This window comes from Rana temporaria, chromosome 2 (genome assembly GCF_905171775.1).
Source record: "Rana temporaria chromosome 2, aRanTem1.1, whole genome shotgun sequence".
Lineage (NCBI taxonomy): Eukaryota > Metazoa > Chordata > Amphibia > Anura > Ranidae > Rana > Rana temporaria.
The window spans coordinates 104618840-104639916 of NC_053490.1; the positions used below are offsets into that span (position 1 = coordinate 104618840).

General features: G+C 44.7%; 1 protein-coding gene across 2 annotated transcripts in view; it reads right to left on the bottom strand.

Annotated features, from left to right (window-relative positions):
- Window positions 1-1090: 1090 nt before the first annotated feature.
- LOC120929329 (cell division cycle-associated protein 7-like) overlaps window positions 1091-21077 on the bottom strand; it is a 54432-nt gene continuing 34445 nt past the window's right edge. For both annotated transcript variants that reach the window (XM_040340694.1, XM_040340695.1), the window contains 4 exons: window positions 5824-5967; window positions 5363-5512; window positions 1439-1575; window positions 1091-1247 (listed from right to left, as the gene is read on the bottom strand). In XM_040340694.1, the coding sequence (XP_040196628.1) occupies window positions 1202-1247; window positions 1439-1575; window positions 5363-5512; window positions 5824-5967 (477 nt within the window). In that variant the 3' untranslated portion in view covers window positions 1091-1201. The remainder of the gene's footprint in view (window positions 1248-1438; window positions 1576-5362; window positions 5513-5823; window positions 5968-21077) is intronic.

The window sequence follows — 21077 nt, forward strand, 5'->3', positions numbered from 1 at the left end:
GCACCATTAGTTCAAAGTGACAGCTAGATCTGTTGGGGACATAGGATCTTGGGTTTGGCTCTCATTATTGGGATAGATATATATATATATATATATATATATATATATAATCTCCATCTCTATCTATCTATCTGCATTGGAGGGACACCCCAGACGATGTCCAAGGAGATGAAATGTGTCAGGAAGGACTGCACTGTCTGCCGCCACACACAAACCAAAACGCATATTGATCTTCCAAATGTAAGTTTTATAGCTACATTGAAAACTTTTCATTTTATACAGCTTTACGCTATGTGCCCTTTTTTGTTCTCCTTTCTTTGAACATTTATGCTGTGTCTGTGAGAACCTGATAGTCTCCCACGTAACCATTTCCTATGGAGATCGCCATTCCAAAATATATATATATATATATATATATATATATATATATATATATATATATATATATATATATATATATATATTTTTTTCTCTGCTCGGTCAGCAATTACCGTTTCATGCAAGCAGTAGTAGGCCAGGTTTATAGGTGTGCGCAGCCCATTGCATTAGGGTGTGCGCCCCAAAGCGCAAACATGTGATATATACATCTCACATGTTTGCGCTTTGGGGTGCACACCCTAATGCAATGGGCTGCGCACACCTATAAACCTGGCCTACTACTGCTTGCATGAAATGGTAATTGCTGACCGAGCAGAGAAAATATATATTCTATTAGGAGCCCCGTTGGGGGGGGGGGGGGGGGGGTCTTTGGTGAAATATCAGGGGTCTAGAGACGTCTCACTTGATACAGAGAAAGGGACTGAGGACAGAGATTCCCCAGTCCTTTCCTCTGCAGCCAGGCATCAGGGCACCACATGTGGGCATGCCTATGGCCAGGTTACCATATTTATCATTCCAATACACCACTGAATTTAATGATTATTCTTTCTGAATGTCACATTAGAGCCTCTAAATCAAGTGCACTCATTTTACACATATTGATACTTGAATGGACATACACAAGTTGTCCACGTTTCACATTTATGCTTGAGGTAACTGCCAACTAGTAACTCAATGCTTATTTTTATATAGCTTTATATCCAGACAGTTGCAATTTGTAGAAAAATAACATTTTATTTAAAATTTTCACAACAAAAGCAAACATTAAAAACCAAGAGCAAGCAACATTAACAGCCAATGATAAGGCAGTCTGTCAGGTCCCCTATGGAGAGTCTTCGTCACTTGGCTCGTTTTTACTTCTCTGCAAACTAAAAAAAAAAAAAAAAAAAAAGCTGTTAACCAATAAGTACTGTATATTCTGGCTTGATGTGCATTTGTTAAAGCCATAACCCCCACCACACACACACACACACACACACACACACACACACACACACAACTACTAAATGTGTGTAGATTACTGAAAAACATACGTAGTCAATGTGTAGGAGCCCATTACCTTTTCAGGTAGGAATGGACGTCACTATAGCCATTATAACGGGCTACAGGAAACAAAATACCAGTAGCACAGCGACCATCTTTCTGACGGCAAAAACTGCAGTTGCAGATCCCTCTGCATGGGGGGCAGGTCCAGTCCTAAAATAAAAGATTAGAGAATAAATCCTGTTGTTCCTGTTCATCTAGGCTAATACTTCTGGTCTATTCCATACCCAACCTTTACACAGTTTCACTACGTGGCTACATATTCATAGGGCTTTTGCCAACATCATTCTTTAGGTCCCAAAAGTAAAGACTAATTCCCCCCCCATTTCCCCTGGCTCAGACAAGAGACTGCATTTCCTGCAGAGAACACATTCTAAAGCGCTCCGCCTAATGGATCACATGCTTCTAAAAGTTTTACCAGTCTTAGTAATAACTGGTAGGAAAATTGGTGCTGAGGAGCCATGAAGTCCCTTTACTTCGCTAGCAGAATTCCTATTTACTTCTTCACCAACAGTCCAGGCAAAGAGTTTGCATAGAAATTCTATCAAGGAACCACTGCTAAACATCAATTGATATCCAAGATGTATCTTTAAAAACAGAAAGGCAGATCCACGTAGAATTGCATGGGCGCAGCGTATGCGAGATACGCTACGCAGCAACTTACTTTTTTTTTTTTTTTCATTTACACATCATGCGAGGCTGGTCCACATGAACCACCACAACAACAGTACAACAGCTGAAGTCAGCGTACATACATACAGATTTAAGTAGTATTTCCTAACACATTGCAGCCCAGAGCCGTGGCTCAGCCTCCCAATCCTTTTTCCGTTGTAACTTACTTTTTGTATCTTCGAATCCAGAAAGAATTTGCGCAGTAAGTTACGGCGGCGTAGTGCATCTCTCGCGGTGTAACGGCACGCAATTCAAATTGGCGAGTAGGGGGGCGTGTTTCATTTAAATGAAGCGTGTCCCCGCGCCGAACGAACTGCGCATGCTCCGTTCCTAAATTTCCTGCGGTGCATTGTGCTAAATGACGTCGCAAGGACGTCATTGTTTTGATGTGGACGTAAATTACGTCCAGCCCGATTCACGGACGACTTACGCAAACAAAATAACATTTTTAAAATTATACGCGGGAACGACGGCCATACTTAGCAGCTTTAACTATACGTCGAAAAAAGCCGACTAGAGACGACGTAAAAAAATGCGACAGCCGCTCGTACGTTCGTGGATTGTCTGAAATAGCCAATTTGCATACTCGATGCGGAAAATTACGGGAACGCCACCCAGCGGACACCAAAGAATTGCATCCAAGATCCGAAGACGTACGCCTGTCGGATCTAACCCAGATGCCGTTGTATCTTGTTTTGAGGATTCAAAACAAAGATACGACGCAGGAAATTTGAAAGTACGCCGGCGTATCACTAGATGCGCCGGCGTACTCTTTGTGGTTCTGCTCCAGAAAGTCCAGTCCATTTCTTGGTAGAGACTCAAATTTCAAGTCATTGTTCTGAAATTGGGGCAATTTGAAGCAGGAGCCAGCTTAACCAGGAGATTGGTGAAAGAAGTCTTAAGGCTTACTCTGTTCAATTTCCTGTAGCAGAATAGAAGCCTCTTTTCTGAGGATTCATGTTGTGGCCTACATATCCATCACTGACCGCTAGAAATTGAAGGAATAGGTACTACAGAATACATCATTCAACATTAATGGTATTCCTCTCTAGCCTTTTATAAACCACCTTCAACAGTAAAGTCAAAAGAATATATAATCCATCCATCTACACACACGTAGCGCCCCCTTTACTTTCAGTAAGGGCACTACGCTAAAGTTAGTGGGAAAATGAGAGTGGCAAGTTGCTCATTCTTGATTATGTTAAATTTGGCTGTCGCCAAATCTGGATTGTTCTCTGGGTCAGACTGCGTTCTAGGGATGTGGTGCCATCCCTGGGCGGCAGGTGGCGCCAGAGGGGTCCAGGCGGAGCTGCTTCTTCCCAGCAGCCAACGAGAGGAGTTGGGCCTCGCTGTGCATGCTGGGAGGGAGTATTTCTGTGGCAGAGGCCTTTCTGGGTTCTTCGCGGGTTCCGGGTGCGGCACTCACCACCTTCATCAGGGTGTGCGCACATCGCGGGCCCCACCACTATGGCCCACCTGGCCTGGGGTCGCACGCTACGTGGAGCTCCTGACTCTGGGCCCTCCTGGACTAGAGCAACTGATGCCACAAAGGGGCCCCAGTGACTGACTGGGTCCCCCTTCTACTGAGATCCCAGGCTGTATGCCATTCGGTGGGGGATCGGCTTGAGGAAACCCAGAGGCAGGTTATCCAAAAGGGCTTGAATGAACCATCTGGGATCTGGTGACCGGATACTGACGAGTACGCTGAAACTGTCAGACGGTGACCCCAACGTGATTTATTGGGAGGATTCGCTCTGCTGTTCACATTGCCAGCATTGAGCCTGTGGCAGAGGCCTCAACTGGCATCTTAATCCAATCAGAGCCAGGCCTGTGGCAGAGGCCTGTTCCTCCCAGCAACCTTAAAGTGACGCTCCGGCTGCCAGGCCTGTGGCACGGGTCTGTCCGGGGGCACTTCACCCACTCTGGCTAGAGTGGTGACGTTTGATGTAACTGCAGAAAGCAGGACTGCTTTCCTTCTATCCAAAGCCTGATACCGCAAATTTCCTTTACTTCATCAACCTTTTCTGTCTACCTCAAGTTGATGTTGGTCGTGTTGGACCAAAAAATAAAGCATTCAGAAAACCTTATCTGCAGATTAAACTGGGGTTGGGACTTTAAATGAGGCGTATGAAAAACACACGCCTCCATCCCTATTGAATACAAAAAAAGGGGGGGTTTTTGGGACTTTAAATGAGATGCGTTTTTAAACAAACAGTAGTATAAGTAAAATAGTAAACGTTTATAACCAGGCTCATACATACCACCCAAACAGCAAGCCAAATTCAACTGTCTAACTGTATATGTTAAAAGCAGAGATTGGTTGCACGCATTTGCAAGTACATGAGTAAGCTGCAGAGCCCGCGCCAAGGCTCTCTGCGATCTGCAGTCCTAACTAAACTTTTGAAGTCTCCTCAATGGAGGCATGTAAAGACTAATGGGTAGATGGAGGACAGGTGACTAGGGGTACTTGCAAATGCGTGCAACCAATCTCTGCTTTTAACATATACAGTTAGACAGTTGAATTTGGCTTGCTGTTTGGGTGGTATGTATGAGCCTGGTTATAAACGTTTACTATTTTACTTATACTACTGTTTGTTTAAAAACGCATCTCATTTAAAGTCCCAAAAACCCCCCCTTTTTTTGTATTCAATAGGGATGGAGGCGTGTGTTTTTCATACGCCTCATTTAAAGTCCCAACCCCAGTTTTCTTTGTACCATATAGGGATGGAGATGCATTTTGCTGATACCCTTATACTATTATGCGTTTTTTTCCAGTGCTCTTCACCACAATACCAAGCATAGGTGGAGGCGGGGACACACCCCTAGTCACCTGTCCTCCATCTACCCATTAGTCTTTACATGCCTCCATTGAGGAGACTTCAAAAGTTTAGTTAGGACTGCAGATCGCAGAGAGCCTTGGCGCGGGCTCTGCAGCTTACTCATGTACTTGCAAATGCGTGCAACCAATCTCTGCTTTTAACATATACAGTTAGACAGTTGAATTTGGCTTGCTGTTTGGGTGGTATGTATGAGCCTGGTTATAAACGTTTACTATTTTACTTATACTACTGTTTGTTTAAAAACGCATCTCATTTAAAGTCCCAAAAACCCCCCCTTTTTTTTTATCTGCAGATTGGACATTCGCTTATTGCTCTACTCACTGCCTTCACCCCTAGACACCACACCAAGGTAACTCAATACGCCAATCCCAAATCTACCAGCGGCTCCTCCGGGGGTAGCGCCACACACACACACACACTTTACTTACTGGATCTAAAAGAGCTTTGCATACATCTTCTCCATATCTGATCCTCAGACATGGGCCACAGAACTGTCCTTGGATGCCTCTACACTCTACGTTGCGACAGTTTGTCTTTGTGTCTATAGTTTTCTGTCGGCATTGATGACAGGTAGAACCCTAAATGCAAAACCAGAAAAAAAAAAAAAAGATATTTTTATTTACACACCACATACAAGTCTGAAATCAAAAAGATAAAATGTGCTGTAAAAAAAACAAAACCAACAACAAAACCAACAACAACAAAACCAACAACAACAAAACCAACAACAACAAAACCAACAACAACAAAACCAACAACAACAAAACCAACAACAACAAAACCAACAACAACAAAACCAACAACAACAAAACCAACAACAACAAAACCAACACCAACACACTACTAGGACTAAGCAGCAATAAAGAAAACCATCAAATTAGCTACTCACAGACACAGTGTTGTACACCTTTGCCTTAAAATTGTCAGCCACATTCTTCAGGTCATCCTCAGTGATTTCCTCTACTGGACGAACAACATGGGGAATCGTATGAATGCTTTGTCGACTGCTTTGCCGCCTTCTTGTTGGTTCTCTCTTAATTTAGGAGGGAGAATACATTAAAATGGGATAGCTTACAATATATTCAAAATATTGACTTCTATGGTTTTATCAATGAAAACAAGAAAAGGGTACTTTAAAGGGCAGTGATGTTCCTTTTAGGGGTTTGACAGGCAAGAAAATATTTTTTGATTTAGAGAAGGTCATGATGAAGGCAAATGTAGTAGCAGATGATAATGTGAAGACATAGGATCCACTTTTTTCAGCATGAGCCCAGGATGCCGCTTGTTTATCTTCAGAGAGTTTGCAAATCACAAAGCATGCAGGAAGAATGGCAGTCTCATACTCCATTCTCAAGATTGGCAATCAACTCTGCAGGTTTTTTTTTATTGGGATGAGTGTTTACTAGACTGCAAAGCAGACAGGTAGGGGCATTTTATTGCAGTTTTGACAGCGCTTGTCTCTTCTGCAATAAAAGCCTACCAGCTAGCAGCTTTAGGGCTTGTTCACATGTGTTGATTATGAGCAAAGCTCATTAAACATGACTATAGTGAAGGAGCGTTTTAGATTTTTTTTAGTAAGGTTCTAAAAAAAAAAAAAAAAAAAAAAGTTTCAAAAGCAAAGAATGCTAGGTAAATGTTTAAGAAAGTGTTGCATCTTCTAGTGGGAAGTGCTTAAAAGGGAAAGTGAGGTATAGAATATATTTACATTGAGGGGGAGTTTAGGTTGTTGTGCGATAGCTGACATTTTTTGGGTATTCTCTGCAAGATGGATTTGTTACTTTGATCTCTAAAACTTGGCGTGGTCCAGCTCATCTTTGCCACTGGTAATAATGCTCAATGCCTAGGCTATGTGGTAGTTGCACTGCCACGTAGTGGTGTGTGGATATAAAAGTACCAATAAACCTAGCTGCTACTATCACCAGAATGTGATCACAAAACAATGAAAGAATATCTAAAATAAATGCGATAGCGCTGTTGCAAGCTGACAACTACTTAAAAGCTAAGAATATGCAATAAACGCATGTGCTGAATATACAAGCCAATAGTAAATGTATAAAAGAAAATTAGATTGAAACAAAATCTTATTTAGAATGTGTTTGAAATTAAACAGAAGAAAAAAAAAAAAAAGTCAAGTTAGGCTTACCGGTAACTTGTTTTCCATGAGTCTTTTAGGACAGCACCTTGAGAGCGTGGCTCCACCCACTTGACAGGAAACACACCAACAAACTTCTTAAAAAGGGAGGCTCCTTCCACGTAGTAGTAGAGAAACCTCCGGCCCAAGCTGGAACACATAAGAGCATGGTTAGTCACAGCATAATATTCAAAACATTAAGGGCGGGTTGCTGCTGTCCTGAAAGACTCATGGAAAACAAGTTACCGGTAAGCCTAACTTGACTTTTCCCTCACTGTCTTTCAGGACAGCACCTTGAGAGGATAACAGAGACTTGCCACAGCCTGCAAGACCTTTCTGCCAAAAGCCTGATCGCTTGCTGACAGAAGGACCAGTCTATAATGACGGACAAACATAAGGTAACTTGACCACGTAGCCGCCTTGCAGATCTGATCTGGGGTGGCACCAGCTATTTCTGCCCATGTAGTGGCCTGAGCTCTAGTAGAGTGTGCTTTAATTCCCAATGGGGGAGATAGCCCTGCTTATGAGTAGGCTTCCAGAATAGCGTTTTTTAGCCATCTAGCAATTGACCCCTTAGACGCTTGGTAGCCCTTCTTTTTTCCCTGAAAAAAAGTATGAACAAGGAGTCTGAAGATCAAAAATCCTTGGTCACTTCAAGGTAATGTAGTAAGGTTCTTCTCACATCAACATGTGAAATTGGCATTCTTCTCCCCTGATGGATTAGAGCAGAAGGTTGGAATGACAATTTCCTGCGCCCGATTGAGGGCTGCCGTCACTTTTGGTAGAAAAGCTGGATCGGTCTTTAGTACAACCCTGTCCGTGTAGACGGATAGGAAGGGTTTCTTTATGACAGGGCGTGCAGTTCGCCGATTCTTCCAGCTGTTGTAATTACCACTAGGAACACCGTTTTAAGAGTAAGGTACTTCAGAGAAACATCTTCAAAGGGTTCCTTAGATAATGACTGAAGAACCACTGACAAATATCAACTGGGCAAGTGTCGCATGGGAGCTGGTCTAGACCTAGAAAGTGCTTTGAAAAATCTTGACACCAATGGCTGAGGATATAGGCCTTTCCAGAAAGACTCCCAATGCGGCTGTCTGCACTTTAAGTGTACTGACTGATAAGCCCTTTTCTGCTCCATTCTGAAGGAATTCCAAACTGGACACTAGATTTTTCACCACTCTATTAGATGAGTGACACCGGGAGTTGTAGACCTTCCAGTATTTACCATAGATCTTTCTGGTAACCAGTTTTCTACTGGAAAGCAAGGTAGACACAAGTGGTCGGGACAGACCTTTGTGTCAATAACTGCCTCTCAGACACCACGCAGTGAGGCTTAGACAGGCCACCTCCGGATGGCATATTGGACCTTGTAGAAGTAAGTCCTGCCGGAACGGCAGCCTGACTGCCATTCCAAGCCCTTTTTGGCCAGAATGGAGTAATTAGAATTACTTCCACTTTCTCCTTCTGGATCTTCTTCAGTACCAACGGGATTAGTTGAAACGGAGGGAAGGCGTAAGCCAGCTGGAATTTTCAAGGCTGCATCAACGCATCTGTTCCCTGGGAACGGTCGTTTTTGTGAATGGAGAAAAAGACCGGAAGCTGCATATTTTCTTCTGACGCAAATAGGTCTATTTGTGGTTGGCCCCAGGCTCGGGTGATCGGATTTAGGGTCCATTCTGCTTCCTGAATCCGTTTTCTGCTTAGAAAATCCACCACTATATTTAAAGTGCCTTTGAGGTGGGCCGCTGATAAGGACAGTAAATGATTTTCTGCCCAGTTTAGGATGTCTGAGGTGAGAAGCTGAAGTGACTTGCTTCTTGTGTCTCCTTGCCTGTTTAAGTAGGCTATGGTAGTGGCATTGTCTGAGAAGACTTAAACATGGGCACCTTGAAGGTCTGCGGAGAAGGCATCCAAAGCTAAGGCCACTACCCTTAGTTCTCTCCAATGGGAGGACTTTTCTGCTTCTGACCGGGACAAAACACCCCAAGCATAGTTTTGATCCAGATGTGCCCCCCATCCCCATAGGCTGGCGTCTGTTACCACTCTATTGGAAATGACCATAACAGGCCTGCTGAAAGATTTTTCTGACTTCACCACCAAAGCGACAGTTTTACCTTGGTGGGGATTTTTTACCTTTGCCTCCAGAGAATTTGTCCTGTGATCCCAAGTTTTCAGGAGGAAACTCTGAAGCGGTCTGAAGTGAAGCCTTGCCCACTGCACCGCTGGCATAGATGAGGTAAGGGTTCCCAGAGCTGACATTACTTGTCTGACTGATAGCTCTTGATTTGTCTGTAAGGAGGCTACGACCCTTAGTATTTAGCTTTTTGTCTTCTGGGAGAAAAACTTTGATCCACTGAGCTCATCCGATACCCCAGAAATTGTGCTCCTTGGGTTGGGTTGAAATTTGATTTTTCCATATTTACGATTCAGCCCAATGCTTCTAGATACCTGCAAGCTCTTTCAAGATCTTCCAACAATTTTTCCCTGGAGGGGGCAAAGAAGAGCAGGTCGTCCAGGTACGGAATTACTGCTACCCCCTGTAAGCGAAGGGGAGCTAGGGCTTCTGCCATGACCTTTGCAAAATATTCTCGGAGCCGAGGAAAGGCCGAAGGGGAGGGCTTTGAATTGGAGGTGCACGACCTCTTTTCCTATGTTTACTGCCAACCTTAGACATTTTTGGGATTGGGGGGGCTATGGGGATAGGCAGATAGGCATCTCGCAGGTCGATTGATGCCATAAAGCAATCCTTTGTCAAAAGATTTGACCGTCGAGGGGCGGAGTCATCAAACATGGCGCCGTAGGAGAGTTGCGGCGTGCTCCATGCCTCAGATGCTCTCCCCGATGAGCTAAAAAAGACCCGACTGATGATGGAGCCCTGAATGAATGTACTAACCTGACAAACGGAAAAGGAGCTGCTGTGCGGTGGGGGCTGGTGTGCTGGTGTGCTACTCAAGTGCCTCCGGGATCCCGTGCTGTGGCTTACACTGTGCTGTGGTTTACACTGACCCAGCAGCATCTCGCCGTATCCCTCACTCGGTGTAAGCTTGGATCAGCTGGATCGGAGGGGGGGTAGTCTAGGGCGGTGGATCCAGCCCCTCTGTGCTGTCTTCCGAAGCGGAGGTATCGGAGCACGGCATCTGCAACACGTGGGACCGACTGTAGCTGAAGCTGCTGGAGGACGGAGAGGTGGGAGGAAGGACCTCCGGGAGCTGGGTTTCCTGGCCGTGGAGAGCGGTGAGCTGTGAGCTGCTGAAGGCTGTCGGGGGTCACTGAATGTTGCTGAGGTAGATTGAAGGAGAGACAAGAAGATACTACTCAGCAGTGACACCTGAAGGCTCTCCCCAGTAACAGCAGCAGCTGTAATTACAGTAAGAGAAGAGAGTGGGGGATTTGCTGGTAAGGTGACAGATACGTTTTTTTTTTTTTCTTCTCAGCTCTCTCTCCTGTATAATGACTCATTAATTACTGTGAAGCAGTTGGATGCTGAGCAAGCCATAGTAAAGTACTAAACTCAGTGAAATATAGCAAAATAAAGAGGAAGACATAGTTGGCATTGGATCCCAGTGGTTTACATAAGAGACTGCTTAAACAGAGGGGGGACCGTATGCACAAGAGCGGTATCCTGAGTAGCCCCCCTATGAGCCACAAGCTGCTTACGGTGCATTTTTAAATAAAGGAGGAAGAAAGGGGGAAGAAAGGAAACCTACATAAATATAAATATTACCTGGCTGTGAAGGACAGTAGGGGCATTCCTGCAGTATCCCCATCGCTGGGAAAGATAATCGATCCATAAGAAAATTTATATATATTTAAGGACTGTGAATCTGCATTTCTGTCTTGTGTTTCACTGTTTTTTTTTTTTTTTTTTTGGAGATTTAAATAAGGACGGTAAAAACGGTAAAAAGTAGCTAGAGGCCGGGGATTTCTCAATTTCCCAAGTCAACTGACGGTTAAGTGACGGTATTTAACTGCTTAAGCCCTATAGTAAAGCCTTATAGTAAAGGAGAATGGTGAAGAAGGCCGCTAAAGGTAATACGATAACATCTTACTTAGTGGCCGAAGGCTCTGGTCAAGCAGTAGAGAGCCCGGTGAAAAAAGGGACCCAAGCCTCCCCGGTAAAGAATACTGCCGCCATAGAAGCGGATCATGCCCCAGAGGAGACTCCGGGAAAGAGTAAGGATAAAGGCAAAAAGGGCATACCATCAGGGGTAAAAGGGGCAAGTAAAGATCAGAAATCTCCAGAGAAACAACAACCTGACCACCCCCCGGAAGGACCACAAGTCCCTCCTAGCAAGCAGGACATGATTGATATGATGGATATGATGTCACGTTTGGAACGGACAGTTAAAGGGGAGATGGGAGCAACTAGGAAAGATATACAGAGTGTGTTACAGAGGGTAGAAGGTTTAGAAGAACAACTGGAAGAACACAAAAATGCAATCGACGAACTGAGAGGCCGAGCAGATATGGATTGGATGGAGATAAGAAACACAAGATATAGATTGGAGGACCAAGAGAACCGCAGCAGGAGGAAAAACTTGTGGGTAAGGGGCCTTACGGAAGAAGTAAAGGACGGAGAACTTGGTGAGACTTTACGAGAGATATTTAACAAAGCACTTAAACGAGAGCCAACTGCCCAGATGCATTTTGTAAGGGTACACAGAATACAAAGGTCATATAATGTCCAGAGGGATGCACCAAGGGACACTATAGTAAGATTCCAGGACTTTGAACTTTTATAGTACGAGAAATTCTGTTTCATTGGACTATAAAGGTACATTGTTGCTTATATTCTCAGATTTAGCCCCAGAAACTTTGGCACGTAAAAGGGCACTGAAACCGTTGACAAACCATCTCCGGGAAAAAAACATTATCTATAGATGGGGGTTTCCTGCCTGTCTGTCAAAAATCAGGGAGTGTCGGCATACATTAGGTTCCCTGAGGATGTAGAGGAATTCTGTAATAAATTAAGGATACAACATATAAAGGTTGATAATTGGGAAAGGAGACCCCCGGCTTGGAAGAGATGGAAGGATCAAGATTGGAACAGAGCGTAGAGCCTAGAATATAGGACTTGAGCTATAAGAAGGAATGAGTAATAAGAAACTGAAGAACCTGAGAGACTCTTTCCTTTTTGCTTCTTTTTTTTTTGAATGGTGCCCCTTTTTGCTGATTTTTTTTTTTTTTATTCTCTTCTCTGTTCTTCTCCTTCTTGCCTCCTGTGGGGGCGGGGAGGATAGGAATAACAGGGGGAGAAGAGGGAAGTATTAAGTGTCATGCGGGTTTGGTCAGGTCTATGGGGGGAGGGAGGAGGCATGGAGTAAATGTGCCCCCCCCTTTAATCCGGGAGCTGTCCTTAATTTCTGGGATGGAAACCGGAGGAGGGTGGGAAATATTAAAGACCCCAACAAAGGCCCGCTCGGCAAGTCGCCTGGATGGGCGTAGATCGAGGGAGTCTAAACATTGTGGTACAATGTGAGGGGGGGTTGGGACGGGAGGAGGGAGGGGGGGTATATGTGGTATATGTGGTCTCTAAGTAGTATGTTTAAGTTAAGGATATGCTGGTCAAGATTGGTGGCCTCAGAATTGGCCGGGATGCTCCTCTATGCCATGCAGGAGTCTGATTCGAAGAAGAAAGATAGAAAATGGCTGCTTTAAAAATTGCCACGTACAATGTACAGGGTCTTAACAACCCAAATAAGCGATATCAGATACTGCAGGATATGAGGAGACTCTCGGTCAATATTGTGTTCCTACAAGAAACTCATTTAAAGATAACATCTAAAAAACAAGATTAAAATCAAAAGAGTTCCCTAATTGGTATCATAGTTACTCCCCGAACAAAAGGTACCGCAATCGGATTTGATAAAAACACACACTTTATCCCAGAAGCTATAGAAACTGACCCAGGGGGAAGATACCTATTCATTAAAGGTTCTATGTTTAATCTTAAATATACATTAGCAAATGTGTACTGCCCTAATGTGAGATCAGCAGTATATTTGAAGAAAATTCTAAACAAATTAGAAAGATTTAGAGATGGCAAGGTGATCCTTACAGGAGATTTTAATTTGGTCTTTGAGCCATCCCTGGATACCCAACCGGTATCACTGAGGTCAGAGGGAAAATATCTAAGGGCAATTAAACATAAACTTTACCAAATGCAATTAGTAGAAGCCTGGAGAATTTTACACCCAAGAGAAAGACTTTACATATTTTTCATCGGTCCATAGGTCATACTCAAGAATTGACCATATCATTCTAGATCATCGGTTGTTGGAAGGATTGAGAAGTGTGGATATAAAATCTATAACGTTGTCAGATCATGCTCCAGTGGTGATGTCCCTAGATGTGGGGAGCAGAAAACATGGAAAATAGATGAATCTCTCCTAAATAATATCAAGATAGCCGATGATCTGGAAAGAGATATGTGCCTATTCTTTCAGGAGAATGACATAGAAAATGTGTGTTTCCCATAGCGTCGAGGGAGCCACAAGGTATACATGAGAGGAAGGTTGATAGCTGAAAAAGTTAAAAGAAAGAAAATTAGGCAGGCACAGAAGCAAAGGTTATTAGAAGAAATTTGGAGTCTAGAACAGCTACATAAAAGATTACAGGAAGACAGTGGCGGAACTACCGCCATAGCGACCCATGCGGGCGCTATGGGGCCCGCAGCCGAGTGAGGATCAGGGGGGCCCGGTGAAGGGAAGGGAGAGGAGAGGAGAGGAAGAGGCGAGCTGAGGGCCCCTGGCCACTAGGGGGCCACATCAGGGTTGGCAGCCTTGGTAAAAGCAAGGACAGTTTGTTGGAATCAGTGTTTTCTGACATCATCACTGAAATGGCCACTACCGACATCATTTTGATGTACAAATCTCGATATTGTAGCTGCCCCGCCTCTCCACTGCCTTCTCAGCCAATGGGAGCACAGTGTACACGCCCCCTTCTCCATCGCGGCTTTTTTGACATACGAGCAGGAGATGCCGACTGCTGGAGAGATGAGAGGGAGGAGGGGACAGCCTGCAGTGTGGGGTGGATTGCTGCCTGAAAAAGGTAAGCTGGAAGAATTGTATCACTCAGTGCTTACCTATCCTGGTGAGGAGGGGGAGGGGGGAGGCTGTGTAGCAGCAGCAGGGCTCCTCTTGCTGTTAGATCGTTTTTCTGTGTGTGAGAAGTGCCATGCTTCTGTGCTTCTCTTCTCCAATCTCTGCTACATCTCCCTACTCATCACCTGCCCACCAATACACAGGCACAGCCTCCTCCTCTCCTGTATTACCACATGTGAGCTGCTGGGGCACTACAAGTACCAGCATGGCAGAAGGGGCAGGAGCAGTGTGTTCTATCAGGATGATTTGTGGAAAAAAGTGCTGGTGTGTGTATATATAGATAAATATTTATCTATATATACACACACCAGCACTTTTTTCCCAAAAATCATCCTGATAGAACACACTGCTCCTGCCCCTTCTGCCATGCTGGTACTTGTAGTGCCCCAGCAGCTCACATGTGGTAATACAGGAGAGGAGGCTGTGCCTGTGTATTGGTGGGCAGGTGATGAGTAGGGAGATGTAGCAGAGATTGGAGAAGTTCAGCACATCCTTCTCCCAGAAGCATGGCACTTCTCACTATATATATATATATATATATATATATATATATATATATATATATATACACACACACACACACACACACACACACACACACACACGTGTATGTATACAGTGCATGTGTGTGTGTATACCAGGGGGCGGTCCATCCATTAAGGGCACCACCCCCTCTATGTAGAATGTATAGATTCATGCATTGCATGAATCTATCCATGGCCACCCCCAATTCAGGTGTCCATCCCCTTTTAGGACGCTGGGTGCCTTAATTTGCGAGGGGGGGGGGGGTTTGAAGCACCTGATTAGAGCCCTAGGCTCTAATAGGCTTCACATTAGGGTGAGCCCATCCAGGTGGGTTTAGAAAAGCAAATTAATGTTTGCTTTTTTAACAATGAACCGGCTCTCCGTCATGTGATTGGCTGAAAGGACAGGCGCTCCTATTGGATGCCTAGCAGGAGAAAAGAAGAGGTGCAGGGAGTAAGCAGCTCGCCGCTGCCCGTCCCACATCTCACCGCCGTCACCCACTGCCTGACCTGCCACCAAGATGGGGCAAGTGTCGGTCAGACAACAGGGGGGGGGGTGCTGAGGGTCACAGTGGCTGCATTTAATGGCACGGTGGCTGCATCTGTGCCCCATCAAATGCAGCCAACTGTGCCCCATCAAATGCAGCCAACTGTGCCCCATGGGGGGGGGGGCTGAGGGTCACAGTTGGCTGCATTAGATGGGGCACAGTGGGCTGCATTTGATGGGGCACAGTTGGCTGCATTTGATGGGGCACAGTTGGCTGCATTTGATGGGGCACAGTTGGCTGCATTTGATGGGGCACAGTGAGGCTGCAATTGTTTGCCCATGAGAGGCTTCTGGTGAATTTAGTGGGTCACCAACTCTAAGCCACTCAGCATGTCACGGAGCTTGGTGCCTCTTCGCATGGGTTTGCCCACATTCATGTTGCATCAAAAAAAAGATGGCGGCCATCTCTAAGCCTGGGGGCCCCATAATCTATTGCCCGGGGGCCCCATGAGTTGTCAGTCCGCCCCTGGCTGTCCGTATCAGCAGAGAGCGGAATTGCCCGATGTAATGGCTTTCATTAGAACTTCCAGTGTTCCCGGGGCTCATGTCACATAGCTCCACCTCTTGGTCTGGCACCTTTGATCGACAGAACGCCGGTCCAGCGTCGGACATGTGACGTCATCAAAGGCGCTGGGCTAAGAGGTGGGGCTATGTGACGATGAGCCCCGGGAAGACGGGAAATTCAAATGAAAGCTATTACAGCGGGCAATCCCGCTCTCTGCTGATCCGGCTGGCTTGCATCTTCCTCTGCACAGGTGAGGCTGTATGGGGCACAGGCAGGCCAGGCTGTATGGGGCACAGGCAGGCCAGGCTGTATGGGGCGCAGGCAGGCCAGGCTGTATGGGGCGCAGGCAGGCCAGGCTGTATGGGGCGCAGGCAGGCCAGGCTGTATGGGGCGCAGGCAGGCCAGGCTGTATGGGGCGCAGGCAGGCCAGGCTGTATGGGGCGCAGGCAGGCCAGGCTGTATGGGGCGCAGGCAGGCCAGGCTGTATGGGGCGCAGGCAGGCCAGGCTGTATGGGGCGCAGGCAGGCCAGGCTGTATGGGGCGCAGGCAGGCCAGGCTGTATGGGGCGCAGGCAGGCCAGGCTGTATGGGGCGCAGGCAGGCCAGGCTGCATGGGGCGCAGGCAGGCCAGGCTGCATGGGGCGCAGGCAGGCCAGGCTGCATGGGGCGCAGGCAGGCCAGGCTGCATGGGGCACAGGTCACGCTGCATGGGGCACAGGTCACGCTGCATGGGGCACAGGTCACGCTGCATGGGGCACAGGTCACGCTGCATGGGGCACAGGTCACGCTGCATGGGGCACAGGTCATTCTGTATATGTAACCGGTCATGCTGTATGGGGCACAGGTCACGCTGTATGGGGCACAGGTCACGCTGTATGGGGCACAGGTCACGCTGTATGGGGCACAGGTCACGCTGTATGGGGCACAGGTCACGCTGTATGGGGCACAGGTCACGCTGTATGGGGCACAGGTCACGCTGCATGGGGCACAGGTCACGCTGTATGGGGCACAGGTCACGCTGTATGGGGCACAGGTCACGCTGTATGGGGCACAGGTCACGCTGTATGGGGCACAGGTCACGCTGTATGGGGCACAGGTCACGCTGTATGGGGCACAGGTCACGCTGCATTGACACTAGGGCGGCTCTGGGGGGGCCCCCATACAACATTTTGCTATGGGGCCCTGTGATTTCTAATTACGCCCCTGCAGGAAGAAGAGGTATATAAATCATTAACTAGGAAGAGAGAGGACCTATGTAACCTATTAGAACAGAAAACTAAATGGGTATTCAATAAAATGAACAATTTTTATGCTATGGGGAATAAACCAGGGAGATTCTTGGCAAGGACTATCAAGCCAAGAAACTCACAAAATTTTATTCAGAAAATAAAAGATAAAAAGGGAGAACTGAGACACTCTACGAAGGAGATAACTAAAATATTTCAGGAGTACTATCAAAATCTTTACAAGATTAATCCAAAACAAGGTACAATAGAAACCCAGAATAAGAGAATGAAAATCAAACAATATTTAGAAAAAGTAAAGACCCCGGGCCTATCGGAGGAAGTAATTAGCCATTTGGAAAGGGAAATTACAAAAGACGAAATAAGTCAAACTATAAAAGGAACATTAAGATGGGAAAAAGTCCTGGGCCAGACGGGTACACCTCAGCCTATTATAAAAGATTTGGAGAGATTTTGGTGCCCTTTTTCCAGAAGTATATGAATCGGGGGAGGCATGAGAATACGCAAAGAGGCTTTAGGAGCTCACATAACCCTGATTGGGAAAGAAGATAAGGATCCCTCACTATGTGCAAGTTATAGGCCCATATCCCTGATCAATGTGGATATAAAAATCTACTCAAAAATCCTGGCTGAGAGAATAAGACCTCTCTTGCCAGAACTGATAGAGAATGACCAGGCGGGATTTGTACCGGGGAGGGAAACGAGGGACAATATTCTGAGAGCATTATTGTTGATACAAAAGGCCAAAAAAAGCAAAGAATCAACACTGTTCATGTCATTGGATGCCGAAAAGGCGTTTGACAGGGTGGACTGGGAATTTTTGCTAGCCACCCTGTCACATGCCGGATTAGGCCCTAACATGCTTAGGTGGATAGGGGCATTATATTCTAGTCCCTCGGCCCAGGTGAGGGTGAATGGCACCTTGTCAGATAGATTCCCACTGGGAATTCCCACCAGGGATGCCCGCTCTCCCCCCTTCTGTTTGTCCTGACATTGGAGCCGTTAATGGAGACAATAAGGATGAACCAGGAAATAGAAGGGATAGAAGTGGGTGGAAGAGAGCACAAGATCTCTGCGTTCGCAGATGACATGATGTTGTTTGTATCTAATCCGAGGGAAACACTTCCGAGGATAATAGCCGAATATGAGAGATATGGCGAGATCTCAAATTTAAGAATCAATCAAGAGAAAACAGAGATTCTGAGTATTTGGTGGAAGCAAAGGAGAATGAGATATCTAGGTGTTTTCCTATCCACTACAGAAAGGTATCTATATGAAGATAATTATATACTTTTATTAAATAAATTAAAATCAGATTTAAAAGGCTATAACGTAAGTAGAGTGTCTTGGTTAGGAAGGATAAATACAATAAAGATGAAGATATTACCCAAAGTCCTATATATTTTTCAATCCCTCCCGACAAATTCCAGAAGCTTTTTTTAGAATCCTGGGAAAGATAATTGGGGGATTTGTATGGAGGGAAAGGAAATCACGTATAGCAGTAAAAACTCTGATCAGATCTAGACAGGAAGGAGGACTCCAACTGCCTGACTTCAAAAGGTACTATGAGGCCTCAGTACTGAGGAGGATGATTGATTGGTTCTTGAGAGAAGGAAGGGAGAAAAAGAAATGGGTAGAAGTAGAAGAAAGCCTAAGTGTTGATAATCTGGGAGGAAGAATATGGGTTTCCGAAGCAATTTAGAGGACTACCCCAAGATATCCCTATAATTACAAAAGAAACGTATAAAATCTATGATAGAATATGTAAAATGGAAAAATGGCCATATAATAGTCCACTGATGCCTCTTACAGGTACAGATTACTTTAAGCCAGGGACAGAGGGAGGCATATACCTGAGGTGGGGAACTTCAGAAACATTAAAATTGATGGATCTGATGAAGGGTGTGGTTCTATGCTCTGTCTCAGAACTACGAGAAAGATATGGAGTATTTCCAGGAGATATTTTATAACTACCCTGCCAAAGCCTCTACGAGCCCCTAACTAATGATCTAAACCAGTGGGAAAAATGTACACTCCGGGGAGGAATAGGAAAGCAGGGACTTTCTAACATCTATAAGATATTGACACCTAATTGAAAGCGAGAGGCATTAAAAATGGTTGAAAGTTGGGAAGCAGAATTGAATCAAACAATATGTATAGAAAAAAAAGGAAGGTACTGGAATATGTCCACTCTACGTCAATGGACGCTAAGGTTAAGGAAATTAATTATAAGCTTCTCTGTAAATGGTATTATGTCCCAACGAAAATGCACAAAATAGACAGCAGGATATCACCCTTGTGCTGGAGGGAGTGCGGGAGGGAAGGATCCCATGCTCACATATGGTGGCAATGCCCCCTGATACAGGAATTTTGGAAGGAGGTACTGGCACAAATAAAGGGGATCTGTGGACATGAGGTGAAACAAGACCCCTGGGAATGTCTATTTCACAATACGGGGATGACAAGGAAAAGATAGAGGATCATTGGTCCCATATTTATTAAATGGAGCTAAGGCACTTATCCCCAGGAATTGGAAGAAAAAAGAGGCACCTACCGTAGAGGAATGGTTCCGTGAGATAGATAAAATTAGAGGGATGGAGGAACTATGGTCGTTCCATAGGAACTCCAGGATGGGGCATGAGGAGTTATGGGAGGGATGGAGGAGGTTTAGGGAAGTGGGGGGAGGTGGAGCAGGAAGAGGTGTAGAGGTGTGAGATCTCCCCGGACCACCCCCCCCTTCCTTCTTTTCCTCCTTCCTTCTTTTCCTCCTTTTGTTTTATTTATTTATTTATTTTTGATTTAAAAAAAAAAAAGAATTACATTTTTTTTCTTTTTTTTTTTTTCTTCTTCTCTTCTCCCCTGTTCTCCCACCTCAAGAGGACGGGGAAGGTAGAATTTTTTTTTAAACTCACAAGACTTCAGAATCCTTCAATTTTTTAATATGAAGGTTATAATATAATCTTTTCACTTATGGGTTTTTTTTGTTTTTTTTTTCTCTTTCCCTCCCTCTTATAAACTTTTCTTTTTCACTTAGCGAAAGAGTGGGGCAGATATGCCCCCCCTAAACTCACATTATTTCGAATCCTTCATGTAGAAATGAAGAAAGTTAGGTTAGAATAGAAATCCTAAACTTAATATATCACACGGGTGCCCCTCACTAAGGGAATGATTTAGTTAGATTGATAATACTTTAGGTAGAAATATTAAATAATGGGTGTGTTATCTTCCCTGTTTTTTATTTATTTATTTATTTTTTATGATTTTTTTTTATTTATTTTTTTATTTCCCTTTTTCCCACCTCAAGAGGATGGGGATGGTAGAATCCCCTTAAATTTATAATATTTTAGAATCCTTCAATTTTGAAATGTGAAGGTCATAATATAATTTTTAAACTTTTTTCCTCTCTCCTCCCCTCTTACCTTCAGTCCATCTTTTCATCTCCATCAATCTCATACCTTCAGTCCATCTTTTCATCTCTATCAATCTCTGTACCCTGAGCCTATCCGTATCCACAGGCACTCATCCCAGAGAGGTATTAAAGTGAATAAGGGGGAATGTTCCAAAGAGGGGCAGAAGAGGATAGGATGAAGCACCATGCACTTTTAAACAAGAGCCACCATAGATTAGCGTATATAAGGGATTATAAGGAGACCATGTGTATGTTGTTGTATGAGGGTTAATATATAAATGTAAGAATGTGTTTTGTTTCTTATGTTGTAAAGTCTTTGTCTTGGTTTAAAAAACGAATAATAAAAATATAAAATAAAAAAAAAATTAAAAAAAGATTTGACCGTGAAGATTGAGTCTACAGAATTTTTTGTATAGGACTGATCTGTTCAATGGCTTTAGGAGGAGAATGAGTCTGAAACTTCCGGACGGCTTTTTTATCATGAATACATGGGAATAAAACCCCTGATAAAGCTCCCCCTCTGGTACTAGAGTTACAACCCCCTGATTCATCAGATCCTTCAAAAAGGTTCTTCATTGCTAGAGACTTGACTATATCTTGACTATGACTATATGTCGCACCACTTCCTCAAACTCAATCTATCTAAAACGGAACTTATCATTTTCCCTCCCCCACGTG